Here is a 15,644-nt window from a genome sequence, read left to right as displayed (position 1 = left end):
ATATTTACCTCTTGGTCATGGAAATTCAATTGGAGATTGTAAGAACAACAAAATTCTTTGTGGTTTAACAAGTGTTTATTTCTGTTCTTGCTAGAGTCATTATTGACCTGAAAGTATTCCATAGGCAAGTGTCTGAAAAGCTGATTATGTATATCTTTGCTGAGGGTTTGTATAATCTCTACTGGAGTTTTAAAATTATTTACCTCATTGATTCAATCTCTCCAGATTTTGAATTTATACTGAAGCCAGCTTGTACCTGACCACACCCACACACCTACACCCACACTGTCAACCTCTAGAGAAAAAAAGATAACACACAATATGGTAAGAATAATACAGACCAAAAAAAAAGGAAAATACAGACCAAAAAAAAAATAGAAAAATAAAAAAGTGAAAAAGTATGCTTGGATTCAATTCTCTCTGGAGATACTTAGCATTTTTCATTATAATTTTGTTGGGATTCACTTGGAATTCTCTTAGACAAGTCATTCATAATAGATTATCTGATAATATTGCTGTCACTGTGTATAATGCTCTCCTGGTTCTGCTCTTTCAGTTTGAATCAGTTAATTTATATATGTTCAGGTCTTTTGAGGGTATCCTGCTCATCATTTCTTACAGCATAATAATATCCCAACCATCACAATCCAATACCACAACTTGTTCAGCCATTCCTCAACTGATAAGCATCCCTTAGATTTCCAATTCTTTGCCACCACAAAAAGAACTTCTAAACTATAACTATTTTATACATACACATACTTTTCATTTTTTTATTTTTTAAGATATATACCTAATGATATTGTTGTGTTTTAAAATTATGCATGGCTTTATAATCATTTGAACATAGATCTAAATTGTTCTCAAGAATGGATCAATAAATTCACAACCAAAATCTCAATTTTCCCACAAGTCCTCCAACATCATTTTCCTTTTCTGTCAAAATAGTTAATCAAATAAGAGAGGGGATTGTACCTCAGAGTTGTTTTAGTATTTATTTCTCTATTCAATAGTGATTTAAATCATTTTTCATATGACTATAGATAATTTAAGACTACTTCCTTTAAACACTGCCTGTTCATTTCCTTTCACAATTTATCAATTGGAGACTGGCTCTTATTTTTAGAAATTTAACTCAGATTTCTCTTTATTTAAGAAATAATGTCTTTTTCAAGAGAAATTTCCTAGAAACTTTTTTCACAGTTATGATTATGGTGTATTTCTCTCCATCCTAATCCCCCATCCCATTTATCCTATTCTCTTTCTTTTCATCCCGATCATCCCTAAATCCATCATCTCTAGTATCAGTGCCCACTCTCCTCTTATCTACTTTCCCTCCTTCTTCCTTTTAGGGTAAAATAGATTTCCAACACAAATGAGTGTGCATGTTACTCCTTCTTTGAGTCAATTCATATGAGAGAAGGTTCAAGTGTTCCCCTGTCCATCTCTACCATCTTTCTTTCCACAGTGAAAGCTCTTTTGTACCTCTTTGTGAGATAATTTACCTCATCCTAACTCTCCCTTTCTTCTTCTCCCAGTGCATTATTCTCTCTTACTCCTTCATTTTCAACTCACCCCCCCCACATCTATGTATACTCCTTGTAACTGTACGTGTAATAATAAAGTTCTTAAGAATGACAAGCATCATCTTCCCATAGAGGAATGTAAATAGTTTAACTTTACTGAATCCCTTATTAATTTCTCTTTCCTCCTTACCTTTTTATGTGACTCTTTAGTCTTGTATTTGAAAGGCAAATTTTCTATTCAACTTGGGTTTTTTTTTAAAATGAGAAATACTTCAAAGTCCTCTATTCCATTGAAATATCCATTTTTTCCCCCCTTGAAGGATTATACTCAGTTTAGTAGTCAATTGTTGGTTGTAATTCAAGCTCCTTTGCCCTTTGAAACCTCATATGACAAGTCTTCTGATTCTTTAATGTAAAAGCTGCTAAATCTTTTGCTATCGTCAATGTGGTTCCATAATATTGCAATTGTTCTTTTCTGGCTACTTGCAATATTTTCCCCACAAACTGGGAGTTTTGGAATTTGGCTATCATATTTCTGGGAATTTTCATTTTGGGATCTCTATCAGGAGGAGACTAATAAATTTCTTTAATTTTTATTTTATCCTCTGGTTCTAAATATCAGGGGAAGTTTCTTTGATAATTTCTTAAATGATAATGTCTGATGGGGCAGCTAGGTGGCACAGTGGATAGAGTACTGGCCCTAGAGTCAGGAGGACCTGAGTTCAAATTTGATCTCAGACACTTAATTGCCTGGCTGTGTGGCCTTGGGCAAGTCATATCACCCCATTGCCTTGCCTAAACCTAAAAAAAAGATAATGTTTGGTTCTGTTTGATCATGGTTTTTAGGCATTTCAATATTATCTCTCCTCTTATTTTCCAGGAATCTAATTTTTCATTCTTTTGATTTTGTTTTATTGTTCATTGATGTTCATTCATAATAAAGGTTTATTATGTCTCATAAAGTGTGCATGTTATTCCTTCTTTGAGTCAATTCATAAAGGCAATAGTTTCCACTTGTTCAAGTCTAAGTTTTAAGGAATTATATCTTCAGTGAGCTTTTGCATCACCTTTTCCATCTGGTCAATTCTACTTTTTTTAAGGAGTTCTTCAAAGAATTTTTCTGTCTCTTTTTCTATTTGTCCAATTCTGCTTTTCAAAGTATTCTTTTCATTGAATCTTTGTGCATCTTTTACCATTTGGCCTATTTCTGATTGGTTTATTTTCTTCAAAATATTTTTGTATTTCCTTTACCAAGCTGATTCTTTTCTTCATGATTTTTTTTGCATCATTCATTTCTCTTCCGAATTTTTCCTGAATTTTTCTTATTTAATTTCTAAAAGACTTTTGCATTCTTCTGGGAATTCTTTTTTTGGCCTGAAACCAATTCACAATTTTCTTTGAGGGTTTGCATATAGCAGTTTTGACTTTATTGTGCCTTCTTTTATTTTGATCTTTCTTTGTCACCACAGTAACTTTCTGTAGTCAGGTTTTCTTTTGTTGTTGTTTGTTAATTTCTTCAGTCTAGTTCTTCTTGACTTCTAGATTCATATTAAAATTGGGCTCTGTTCCTGTGATGGAGGGGTAACTATCCAAAGCTTTATGATTTTTTTACTGCTAGTTCTAAGAGTCTGTAAATTTTCAGTTCTTCCAATTCTTCAGTTCTTTTACAAGTTATGTGATCTGCAAAAAGTTGTGTGTACTATTCTCTTGCCTTGTGAATAACCATTAACCATACCTATGACAAAGATCCCCAACTCACCTGAGGTCACAGTTCTGGTGTGCTAATGCTTTTCCTCATCCTGGGACTGCCACCCAGATCTGTGGCAATAGAACCCTTTACCCAGTATTAAATAAAAGAAACACACATTTTCATTTTGATCTCTTATCTGACTCCCTTACTAGCTTTGAACTGAGAGCTTTGGAAGTCACTGTTACTGATTCAATTGTTTCCAAGATATGCTACTTGCCTGTATTGGAAGGTTTTCCTCTTTGATTCCAGTGCAACAGGCCTTTCCTGCAGATTTTATAAGTTGTATTGGGCTGGAAAATTGTTTTATCTCATTATTTTTTAAGTTCTGCTGCTCCAGAGTTTGTTTTGAGGCATTATTTTAAAGTTATCTTGACAGAAATTTGGAAGAGCTCATGTGAGTCCCTGTCATTTCTCCCATTCTCACTCTACCCTCTTATTCTACTTCAAAGCATTTAAGGTATAGTCTCCCAAAAGGCTGCAGTACACAAAGTATTCACAAGAGCTCAATAGACTGCAATTGCTTAAACTACTCATCCAACCATGTCTGACCTCACAGAGCAAAGTACAATTTCAAATAATGATATTAACCACATTCAGTCTTTAAACTAAACAATATGAAATATTGACCAAAATATTTTAAAAAGAAAATTTATGACATCTCATATCTAGAATTTCCCCTCACGTTCACTGGACACAGGCATTTGATAAGCCTATTTTGCTACTAGACATAGCAAAAATAAAGGTGAATATGTCTAATCAAGATAATTTTCCCAAATCATTTTAATACCTAGAAATTATGGAAGGTTTCCAAAAAGGAAGTGTTTGTCTGGAACTCATTTCAGTGCCAGGAACTACACCAAAAGAGAGCAAGGGAAGCAGAGAGGGAAAGAGAGTCATTCTCTTCTCTCTCTTATTAACAGATGATATTTTCAAAAGATACCAGTTCAGGTAAATGTGAACTCACCTCCATGGCACTGAACCCTGCCATGTGGGTCTCTTGGAACATAAATTTAGAGACTATTGCCTTCCCCTATGCTCTTTTCCCTCTACTCCTGATCCTGAGAAGGCACAATCTTTGGTTAAGATAGCAACAACAATGATCAGCTATAGTAATCCAAAAGTCTCAATCTCAAATTTCTGGAACTACAAAAGTTATTACATCCTTTAGCTGGTCTCCAAGCAGGTAACCAGGAAGACCAAAATTCAATGACTGGGTAAACTCATATTTTAGACTTTCACAGCAATGGAATTCATACCATACATAGCCATAAAGAAGTTGTTACTCAAGAGCAAGAGTTCTCAAACTCCTTAAAGTCCAGATAGTAAACTGTAAATCTTATAAGAGCAGCAGCATTAACAAAAAAAGATAACACACATGTATGACTGCACATAGATATGTTCACAATTACATTTTCACTTGCCTAAAAACTTCCAGTATTGCCAGTGAGTTACCTTCTAGCTGTTTGGAATAGAACTTAATGGAAGAAAAGTGCATCTCTCCATCTCTCTAACATTTGGTTTTAGTTAGAACAGGTTTAGAAAAGTGGACCCCAAGAGACAGCTTTCTGTTGTTCACAGGGCAGAAATTGGATTCAAAACTGATATTCCTTCACAAGAGGGAAACATCTCCACTGGCACTCAGATTTAGCAAGAGTTTAAAGTGTAGAATAGATGATGCAGCCTCCATTCTTCAAGAAGTGGGAGATTATAACATATGACCTAATCAAATGAAGAGTAGTGAGCAGAGCTAAAAGACTGCCAGAGAGCTTTGCTTATAGGTCTTCTAGGTCTTCTTTTTTCTCTTCTCCTTAGGCTATCATTTTTTTTTAGGTTTTGCAAGATAAAGGGGTTAAGTGACTTGCCCAAAATCACACAGCTAGGTAATTATTAAATGTCTGAGGTTGGATTTGAACTCAGATCCTTCCAATTTCAGGACCAGTGCTCTATTCACTATGCCACCCTCTCTTCTCCTTTGGGACAGAATTGGCTTCTGTGGGTTTTTCCCAATCTTCTCTGGCATGAATATCTTCTCTAGTATGGGTATCAATCACTAATGCATTTGTCTCCTCTTGAGAAATGTTTTGCAGTCTTCTTGAATCCTCACAGTTCTTGAGAACTATTGTCATAATACATAGAAGTCATTTTTGAGGATGGATTATTATGTTTGTTCCTGAGCTTAAAGTTTTCCTGAAAGTTCATATACATTCTAATCCTTACTGAATATTTTCCTCTTACTAATTTTCTTGTTTTTTTAAATTAAAATATCATTTAAAATTTTATTTTCAGTTCCAGTTTCTCTCCTATTTGAACCACTGGGTAGGAAAGAAAAATAAAACATTACAAAATGTATAGTCATGTGAAATAAATTCTTGTATTAGTCTCATTTAAAAAAAAACAGAAAGAAGGAAAAGAAATGATTCAATCTATACTCTAAATCCATTAGGTCTTTTTCTGGAGATGGGCAGCATTTTTCATCCTGAATCATAGTTGCTCATTATGTTGGTAAGAGTTCCTGGGTCTTTCAAAGTTGATTATCTTTACAATATTTTTACAATAAGTTTTCCTGGTTCTGCCCACTCTACTTAGTGACTCTTTTGTAAACAAAACTGTTTGTTCAAAGGACTTCATTCACTATGTGCAAGTGGGAAGTGCTGCAGGTCTGCTGGGGGATGTGAGGAAGAGATGTCTTATTGGATTAAATCCAATGCTTTTCTCTACCTACATTCTCCTTGGCTTCTCTGCAGCATGCACACTCTTTCCAGTATCTGTTTTGTTGTTCTTCTTAGTGTCTTTTTTCTTGGTCATCATCTTCTTAGCATGAAGTCTATTAGACCTCCTCTCTTGGGCTTTTTCTTCCCTCCCTCAAGTAAAAAGGCACCAGGTCTCTGACCTAAGTATGTTTGTATTCCTTCCATACTCAGTTGAGGATCTCATCAGTAGAAATGTCATGGGTTGAAACAAGATCATGAGTTTGAGTAACTTCTTGGCTCCAAAATTTGTATTATATTTATTAATACATGTATTAAATTTATTTATCTTATATATATTTAATAATCAAATATTATCATACACAAATAAACATACACATGATAGACTATTTGGTCATCTTGTTTTAAAAGACTGTTTGGCATCTCCAACTCAACATTTTTAAAAGGGGTTCAATATCTCTTCACTCTACTCCTGCCTCTAAACCTGCTTTCAAATTTCCCCATTTCTTTCCCCATTTCTGTTGAATATATATATATATATGTATATATATACATATATATATATATGTATATATATATATATGTATACTGTCACCTAGGTTTCTAATCTCAGAGTCATCCAAATTCCTTAGTCTTAAAGTACTAACTTCCACAATTTGGCTGCAATACAACTTTCCAGCCACATTTACTTTTACTTCCTTTCATGGACCTTACATTACATCATTGCTGGCTATTTCTCAAACTTATTATTTCATGTCCCAAACTCCTGTATTCATATAGAATTTCTTCATTCCAGGACAGATGTGATGCCTATAAGCCCAACTGAAAAGTTACATAAATTCATTTGCGCAATTATTAAAAATGTTGTACTCTCACCTGAGCTGGAAAATGATATAGGAAAGGTAAGAGTTGAAAACCACTGTCACCTATTTGATAGAATGCAGATCGAATGACATTGTGGAGTGAAGACATCTGTACTCTTAATAAATCTAGAAGCCAAATCTCCACTGGACCTTTGGCCAAGACAGGGCTATCCAACTGAAAAAAATAATGAATGCTTATTACAAACATGTTAGGTCACATTAGTAATATGTATATTATACATTCAGCAAATTAATTTGAATAGCTCACAAGCATAGTCACAACTAAGTTGGGAAACTTAATTTTATTTTTCTTATAAAAATATTTAAAACAGCAACAGATGTGTAATTTTAGAGATTCAAAGTAACTTTAATGATCTTCTAGTCCAACCCTCTTATTTTATGGTTGAAGCTACTGAAACATAAAAAAGTTAAGTGACCTGCCCAATGTCGCACAGTTAATTAGAGTCAAGATAAGATTCTTCTACCATTATTTATTTATTGGTTTTTGCAAGAAAATGGGGTTAAATGACTTGTCCAAGGTAACATAACTGGTAATTTTTAAGTGTCTGAGGCCAAATTTGAACTCAGGTCCTCCTGATTCCAGGGCTGGTACTCTATCCACTGCACCACCTAGCTACCTTTATATTATTTATTGTCTCTCTCCAGTCTTCTGTGCTTATCTGATCTTTAAACAATTGTCAATATTCATTTCAATAAGAATAAAATTTGAAGGAAGCTAAATTACTTGAATTCTTTCTCCTTCTCTTGATATGACTGTTAACATCCGATCATAATCCTTTTGGTGAAATTCCACTTCATTTATGTTATCAGATACTGCAGGTAAATGTGGCTGAAAGATAATGAATATATTAATGCATAAGAGTAAAAATTATTTTGCAATGTTATTGATATAATATCAAAATAAGTTTCAAGTCTATTTCCAAAAGAAGATTCAACTGCAGCATTTCTGTAACTTTCTTACTGATAAATCTGAGTCTCATTTTCTTTCCTGGACATATCTCTATATTGCCTATCTTTCTGTTTATCCTATATTCCCTTTTCCTACTTCCTATATGAAACTGAATAAGAAGAAATAGGAAAGCCATATTTAAGGTTGCCAGTCCAGAAATGGTCTCAGTATTTATGTGACAAGGGAAAGAGTGGAGCATATAATATGTGCTTTTTCCACCCTCCACTTATCTAGATACAACCTTTTCTTGGGAGTGAAAGGAGAAAGTTAAAATGGAGTAATAACTATAAGTTAGCAAATAAGGAGGGCTCAAATTCTATGCAGAGTGGAGTGATAAGTTTGAGGAGAATATTCTGTATCAGTGACAGGTAACTAATAACTTTTCATTTGTTTTAATTTTTTCCTATATCTTCACGTTTTTGGTAAAGTAAATAGAATAAATTCAATAATAAACATAATTTACTATTTTTTTTCTCCCCCTCTTGAACTTTCAAAAGATGAATCCTTGACTCCTGGGGATAAAACCAAGATGAAAGAGGAGAGAAACAGCCAGTTTCTCCCCTCATTCCCCTCCAAACAAATTTAAATTAGTGCCTCAAATGAGCCTCAAGGTCAACTAAAGGGTAAGGTAAGATAGTTTTCTAGCACCAAAACAAATTAGGAGAATAGCAGTTTTGTGACAGTGGGGTGTCACATTTGGTGGCAATACCAGCAGTGGGTTTTGGAAGTGGCACCAATATCAACAGCAGCTTTGAGAGCTCTCAAACCAAATATAATCAGAAAAGTGATCAGAAAGAAACTAAAGAGGATCTTTGTACAATGACCAAACAATGTTTGACAACTCTTACATCCACTTTTGCAACACAGTACCTCTACAAAGAGTAGTGCTTTCTGTCCCAAGGGAAAAGTCACAGTATCAATTCAGGTAACAAGGAAGCAGTGATGAAACCACTTTCTCAGATGAAACCACCTTAGGAACACTAAACACTTCCAAATCCCCAAAATTAACTAGGAAAATAGAAGTATGTTCCAAGCAACATTACTCTTCACATCCCCACTCTAAGTTCTACCTGTTTAGTCATTTTGGTAGTGTTCCCCATGCCCTTATTTGGGGTTTACTTGGAGTGGTTTGCCATTTCCTTCTTCAGTTCATTTTATTGATAAGGAAATGGAGACAAATAAGCTTGAATGAGTTGCCAAGGGTCCCACAGCTACCAAGAGACCAGATTTGAACTTGCATCTGGCACTCTATTTACTGTGCCACCCAACACACCAAGAAGAGAATTCAACTTTAAGATATCAACTTTAACATAAAGTTCAAAGTCAAGAAATAGACAAAAAAATAAGCAAGCAAACAAACAAAAGACTAATCACAAATAAGGACAGGGAAAATCAAGGCACAGACTCAGAATGAAATAATGTCATAACAGCTAAAAGCAAAAAAAAATGTGACATAAGCCCAAGAAGTCCTGGGAAAGATAAAAGTGATTTTTAAAATTGAATGAAAATAGTAGAGGAAAAATTGGAAAAAGAAATGGCAATGAAGCAAGAAAATCATGAAAAGACAATGGCTTAGTTAAAAATATTGAAGAAAATAACAACCTCTAAAAAAACAAAATGAGGCACATAGAAAAGCAACTACAAAATTTCACTGAAGAAGAGAATTCATTCATTAAAGAACAAGAATTTGTGGGTAGAACCAAGATGGTGGAGAGAAGTCAGGAACTTCTTTGAGCTCTTCCGAGCTTTAGAAAAAGCCTCTAAATAAGATTCTGGAGTAAGAGAACCCACCAAAAAGACAAAGAGGAGGAATTTTACAGCATAATATATTCTGGAAGGACTCAGGAAAGCTATGTATCACTTGGGTAAAAGGGAGTGCAGCCCAGCAGAGGCAGGTGGGGTGCCAGAAAACCAGACAGAAACTCTCAGCCTCAGCACAGTTCTATACCCAAGGCCCCTGGGTCCCAGCATAGGCCAGCAATGAGGGCAGAAGTCATAAGACAGAAGGCCAATAACGAGTTCCAGAAAGCCAGGGCAACAGGTGGTATTGAGTAGGGCTACCCTAGCATAGGGAGCAAATTGCTAGTACCCAAAGCCTCAGCATAAAAAGTCAGTGAGCAGAACCCTGGCCTCCAGCACAAGAAGTTTGGAATGATGGTCCTTCTTCTATAGGAGTAGAGCTCAACTTTAAAAACCATGAATTAGGCTAAAAATGAGTAAGTAAAAGAAAAAAAGGCTTGACCTTAGCAAAGATATTAAAGTAACAGGGAAGATCAAAATATCTCAGAAGAGGACAGGAGTGGCACAATGCCTTAAGGGGGATTATAAATTAGTCTGAAGTCCAAAACATCCTTTGAGAGAAGCTCAAAAAGGATTTTTAAAATGAAGTAATAGAAGTAGAAGAAAAATGAGAAAAATTTCAGAGGCATGCAGGAAAATTATACAAAAAAGAGTCAATAGCTTGTCTGTAAAAAAACCCCTTTACAGAACTGAATTGGTGAAATAGAAAAAGAAAGTAATTCCTTTAAAAGTAGAATTAGTCAAAATGGAAAAGCTAATAAATTGGGCAAGTGGAAACTAATGACTTTATGAGGCATCAAAGATAAGCCAAACTAAAGTTTGGGAAAATGATTGACTTGGAAAATAGATCCAGGATAGATAATTTAAGAATTATTGGATTACCTGAAAGCCATGTAATATTGGAGGCAAATTCCATAATTTTCAGGTGAAGGATAAAATACTGTAGGCTTCCAGAAAGGAAACTCTTCAAATACTAAGGAGCCACAGTCAGATTTACACAAGGTTTAGCAGATCCAATATTAAAGGATCAAAGGAACTGGAATATGATATTCCAGAGGGCAAAGGATTTTAAACTATAACCAAGAATCAAGAACCCAGTGCACTTGAGCATAATCCTTCAAAGAAAAAGATGAACATTCAGCAAATTTAGGAAACTTTCAAACTTTTTTGATGAAAAGACCAGAGATGTAAAGAAAATTTGATCTTCAAATATAAGAATCAAGAGAGGAATAAAAAAAGTAAACAGGAAAGAAAAAAGTTATGTAATAAGTTTAAACATTTGCATATCATTGCCTGAAAGATGATACTTTTAACTTTTAAAAATTGTATTTCTATTAGGAGTATATTTAGAGAGAAGGTGTGTGGATACATTGACCATTTGATATGATGATACTAAAAAAATTAAGACGTGAAAAAATGATTCTACTGGGAAAAGTAAAAAGAAAGGGAGTAAATTACATTACGAGGTACAAAAATCCTATTACAAAATAGAGAAAGAAGAGAGAGAGTGAGAATTACTTGAATCTTTCATCCTATTTGGCTCAAAAACAGAAAAACATATATACTCAGTTGGGTTTGGAAATTTATATTATCCTATAGGGAATTAGGAGAGAAACAGGGAAAGAAAAGGAAGGGGGATTGATGATCAATCTTAATGGACTTGCTCATTTCATCAGTGCAACAATCATGGACAATTTTTTTGGTTTATCTGCGATGGAGAATGCAATATGTATCCAAAGAAAGAATTGTGGAGTTTAAACAAAGACCAAGACTAGTACCTTTAATTTAAAATTATCTTATTATATAATTTTGCTATCTCTTATGTTTTATTTTTTCCTTAAGGATATTATTTTTCTCTCTACACATTCAATTTTGGTCAATGTATAGCATGGAAACAATGTAAAGACTATTAGACTGCCTTCTGTAAGGGGTGAGGGAAGAGAAGTGAGATTAAGGGGAAAACTATAAAATTCAAAAAAATAATAGTTACTATTGTTAAAAAAAAGAAAGAAAAGGAAAGGAGATTGACAAAAGGAAAAGCAGACTGAGGGATGTGGTGGACAGAAGATGAGGATAGGTGAGGAGAGATAGAATGAAAAGAGAGAGATGGAGGATGGAGGGCAATATATAGCCTAATTTTAAATACTGAGTCAAACAATAATTCTATCCAAGAAAATTACAATAATGATACAACATACCCAAACTCATGGGATGCAAGTAAAGCAGTTGTTAGGGGAAATTTTTTATCTCTAAATGCTTACATTAAGAAAATAGAGAAGAATAGATCAATGAATTTGGTATAAGCTGAATAAGCATAAAAAAATTAAAATTAAAAATTCCCAATAAAATAACAAATCATAAATTCTGTAAATGAAAGGAGAAGTTAATAAAATTTAAAGTAAGACCATTATTGAACTAATAAACATTTGATTGGACCAGTTTTCTAGTTTAAGATGATCTTGGAAGGACTTCAGGAAAGATCTATATCACTCAGGTATATGGTGAGCATAGGCTAGCACAGGGAGTGCAGGGAAAGGCAGCAGGAGAAATTCAATCTTAACTCTGATCAACAACTGTTGCCCCAAGGTCCTGGGGTTCAGCAGGCCAACAGCACAACAGACTATCTGAGAAGCCTCTGGACCCAGAACACAAAAGACAAATTGAGAGCCCCAAACCCAGAGCTAAAGAAGCAACTATGCTGATCTATCCTAGCAGAGCCCGAGGAAGCCATTAAAACCTGATCTCCCAGTCCAATAACCTTGGGATAGTACAGCCCCCATGTGGCCCAGGGAGAGCTCAATGATAATAATAATTAGGAATTTGACAATACATGGATAAGAAAAAGAAAAAATCCCTAACCATAAAAAGCTACTATGGTGATAGGGAAGATGAAAATGCCATATCAGAAGAGGACACTGGAAAAAAGTTTGTATGTGAAATCCCAGGGAATATGAATTTGTCTCGAAGCCAAAAAAGTTCTCTTGAAAGGGCTCAAAAATGATTTTTAAAATCAAGTAGTAAAATTGAAGAAAGAAATGAAAACTATGTAATAATCTCAACAGCTTGGAAAAGGAAGTACAAAAATTGACTGAAGAAAATAACTCCTTCAAAAAAACAATTGGGCAAATGGAAAAGAAAACAACTCTAAAAAATAGAATTGACCAAATGGGAAAGGAGATTCTGGAAATAATTCCTTAAAAATTAGAATTGCACAAGTGGAATTTAATGATTTCTTGAGACATTAAGAATCAGTCAAAAATTTTTTTAAAAAATGAAAAATTAAGAGTAAAATATAAAATTCATCATTGAAAAAATGACTGACGGGGCAGTTAGGTGGCACAGTGAATAGAGCACTGGCCTCGGAGTCAGGAGTACCTAGGTTCAAATCTGAAGTCAGACAATAATAATTACCTAGCTGTGTGGCCTTAGGCAAGCCACTTAATCCCATTGCCTTGGAAAATAAATAAAAAATAAATGACTGACCTGGAAAATAGACCCAGGAGAAATAAAAAAAATCATTAGACTAGGGGCAGTCAGGCAGCACTGTGAATAGAGCACTGGCCCTGGAGTCAGGAGGACCTGAATTTAAATCTGACCTCAGACACTTAAATAATTGCCTATCCATGTGGTCTTGGGCAAATCACTTAACCTCACTGCCTTGCAAAAAACTAAAAAAATACTAATAATCGTTGGGCTACTTGAAAGCCGTGATCCAAAAAAGAGGAAGGTTCTTCAAGAAATCATTAATGGAAATTGCCCTTATATCCTAGAACCAGAGGGCAAAATAGTTATTGAAAGAATCCACAATCACCTCCTGAGATACCAAAATGAAAATGTCAAGGAATACTGTAGTCTAATTCCAGAACTATCAGGTCTAGGAGAAAATATTGCAGGCAGCCAGAAAGAAATAATTAAAATACCAAGGAACAATAGTCAGGATTACACAGGACTTGGCAGCTCCAATATTAATTGATTGTAAGAGCTAAAAGATGATATTATGTAGAGTTTGGATTAAAACCAAGCATAGTCCTTTAAGGGAAAAGATGAACATTCAACAAAATATTGAAAATTACAAATTTTCCTGTTGAAAAGAGCAGAGTTGAACAGAAAATCTGATCTTTAAATACAAGACTCAAGAAATACAAAAAAAGGTACACAGTAAAGAAAAAAGATTATTCAAAAAAAATAAACAGTATCTCTATTAGAAAAGGAGAAATGAGCATTAATTGATTTTGATGTATGAATGTAAAACTTTTGAATAAATTGTGATATATGAATGTGATGGAATAGTATTTTTTCTCTAAGAAATAATGAATAGGTAGATTTCAGAAAAACCTTGAAAGATTTACATGAAATGATGCTACATGAAGTGAGAATCAAAAGAACAACGTATATTAACAGTCACTATAATAGAATTAGCTCTGTAGAGTAAGTCGTTCAATGAGCAAAGACAATTCTAAAAGATTTGTAATGGGAAATGCCATTCCCAGCCAGAAGGGGAAAAATACAGTCTAAGTGCAGACCAAAGCACACTATTTCACTTTTTAAATTTATTTTCTTGCTCATGGTTTTCTTTCCTTCTGTTCTTATTCTTCTTTCATAACATGGTTAATATGGCAATATGTTTAACATGATTGCATATGGAAAACCTATATCAGATTATTTTTGCCTTGGGAAAAAAAAACAGAGAAATGGGAAACTCAAATTTTTATAAAATATGAAGTTTCTTTATATGTAAAGCAAAAAGAAAATATACAAAGAAAAAAGATACGGGATAACAAAGAAAACCCATAAAAAATTTTAAAAAGAAGCTGAATTGGCCCAATAGAAAAAAAATTACAAAAGTTTACTAAAATAATTCCTTAAAAATTATAATTGGGCAAATGATTCCATTAAACTTTAAGGAACAATAAAATAAAGTCAAAATAATGACAAAATAGCAGAAAGTATGAACTATCTTAGCAGAAGACAATTGACCTGTAGAAAAGACTGAGGAGAGATAATTTAAGAATTATTATACTTGGGTACTTGGGCACAGTGGATACCGGCCCTGAAGTCAGAAGGACCTGAGTTCAAATCTGGCCTCAGACACTTAATAATTACCTATGTGACTGTGACCTTGGGCAAGTCATTAAACCCCATTGCCTTGCAAAAAAATATATAAAACAAAAATACAAACAACAACAACAACAAAAGAAATATTGGACTGCTAAAAGCCAGGATTAATGAAAGAGCATAGACCATCATATTTCAAGAAATTACCAAGAAAAATTGCATTAATGTTATAGAACCAATGGACAAAATATAAATTGAAAGAATCCACCACTCACTTAATTCCTAAACTGAAAATTCCCAGTTCAAAAGAAAATATTTCAAAGGCAGTCAGAAAAAAATTCAAATATCATGGAGACACAATCAGGATTACACAAGATTACACAAGATTTAGAGGCTTCCACACATTAAAGGCATAAGGGGCTTGGATATTCCAGATGTCAGCAGAGTGAGGATTACAACCTATCCAAAAAGACTAAGTAATAATCCTTTAGAGGGGAAATGAATATTTAATGAAATGGAGGAATTTCAAGCATTCCATTGAGATTTTTTATCTCACTTCTGAAACAAAAATTTGATATTCAAACACAATACTCAAAAGAAGCATAAAAATGCAAAGAGAAAACTTTATAAGACACTCCATGAAGTTAAAGTGTTAAATTCCTATTTGGGAAGATGATATATACATAACGAATGAAGACTTTATTAATATTAGGGCACTAAGAAGAACTCTACATAGACGTAAGAGTGAATTGATTATGCTGGATCAATGAAAAACAAATATGCTTTAGTAAAAATGGAATGGAATTGAAAGAATGGAGAAAATTATGTCACATGAAAGAAGTGCATAGGGAAGAATTACTTTTTGTTTGTTCTTTCAATGGAAGAGAAAATTGTGGGAGGAAGACAAGGCTTGAATTTCACTCTCATCTGAATTGGTTTAAAGATGTAAGAAGATAGATTCACACTCAACTG

General features: G+C 34.0%; 1 protein-coding gene across 1 annotated transcript in view; it reads right to left on the bottom strand.

Moving 5' to 3' along the window:
- Positions 1–15,644, bottom strand: part of LOC141523566 (dynein axonemal heavy chain 8) — a 412,522-nt gene that overhangs the window by 217,812 nt on the left and 179,066 nt on the right. The window contains exons 40-41 of the mRNA XM_074236848.1: positions 7,593–7,697; positions 6,861–7,022 (exon numbers count right to left, since the gene is read on the bottom strand). Coding sequence (XP_074092949.1) covers positions 6,861–7,022; positions 7,593–7,697 — 267 coding nt within the window. The remainder of the gene's footprint in view (positions 1–6,860; positions 7,023–7,592; positions 7,698–15,644) is intronic.

This window comes from Macrotis lagotis, chromosome 5 (assembly GCF_037893015.1).
Source record: "Macrotis lagotis isolate mMagLag1 chromosome 5, bilby.v1.9.chrom.fasta, whole genome shotgun sequence".
In the NCBI taxonomy this organism is placed as follows: domain Eukaryota; kingdom Metazoa; phylum Chordata; class Mammalia; order Peramelemorphia; family Peramelidae; genus Macrotis; species Macrotis lagotis.
The sequence above is the reverse complement of the archived record's forward strand: the minus strand, read 5'-3'. Positions and strand labels throughout refer to the sequence as shown.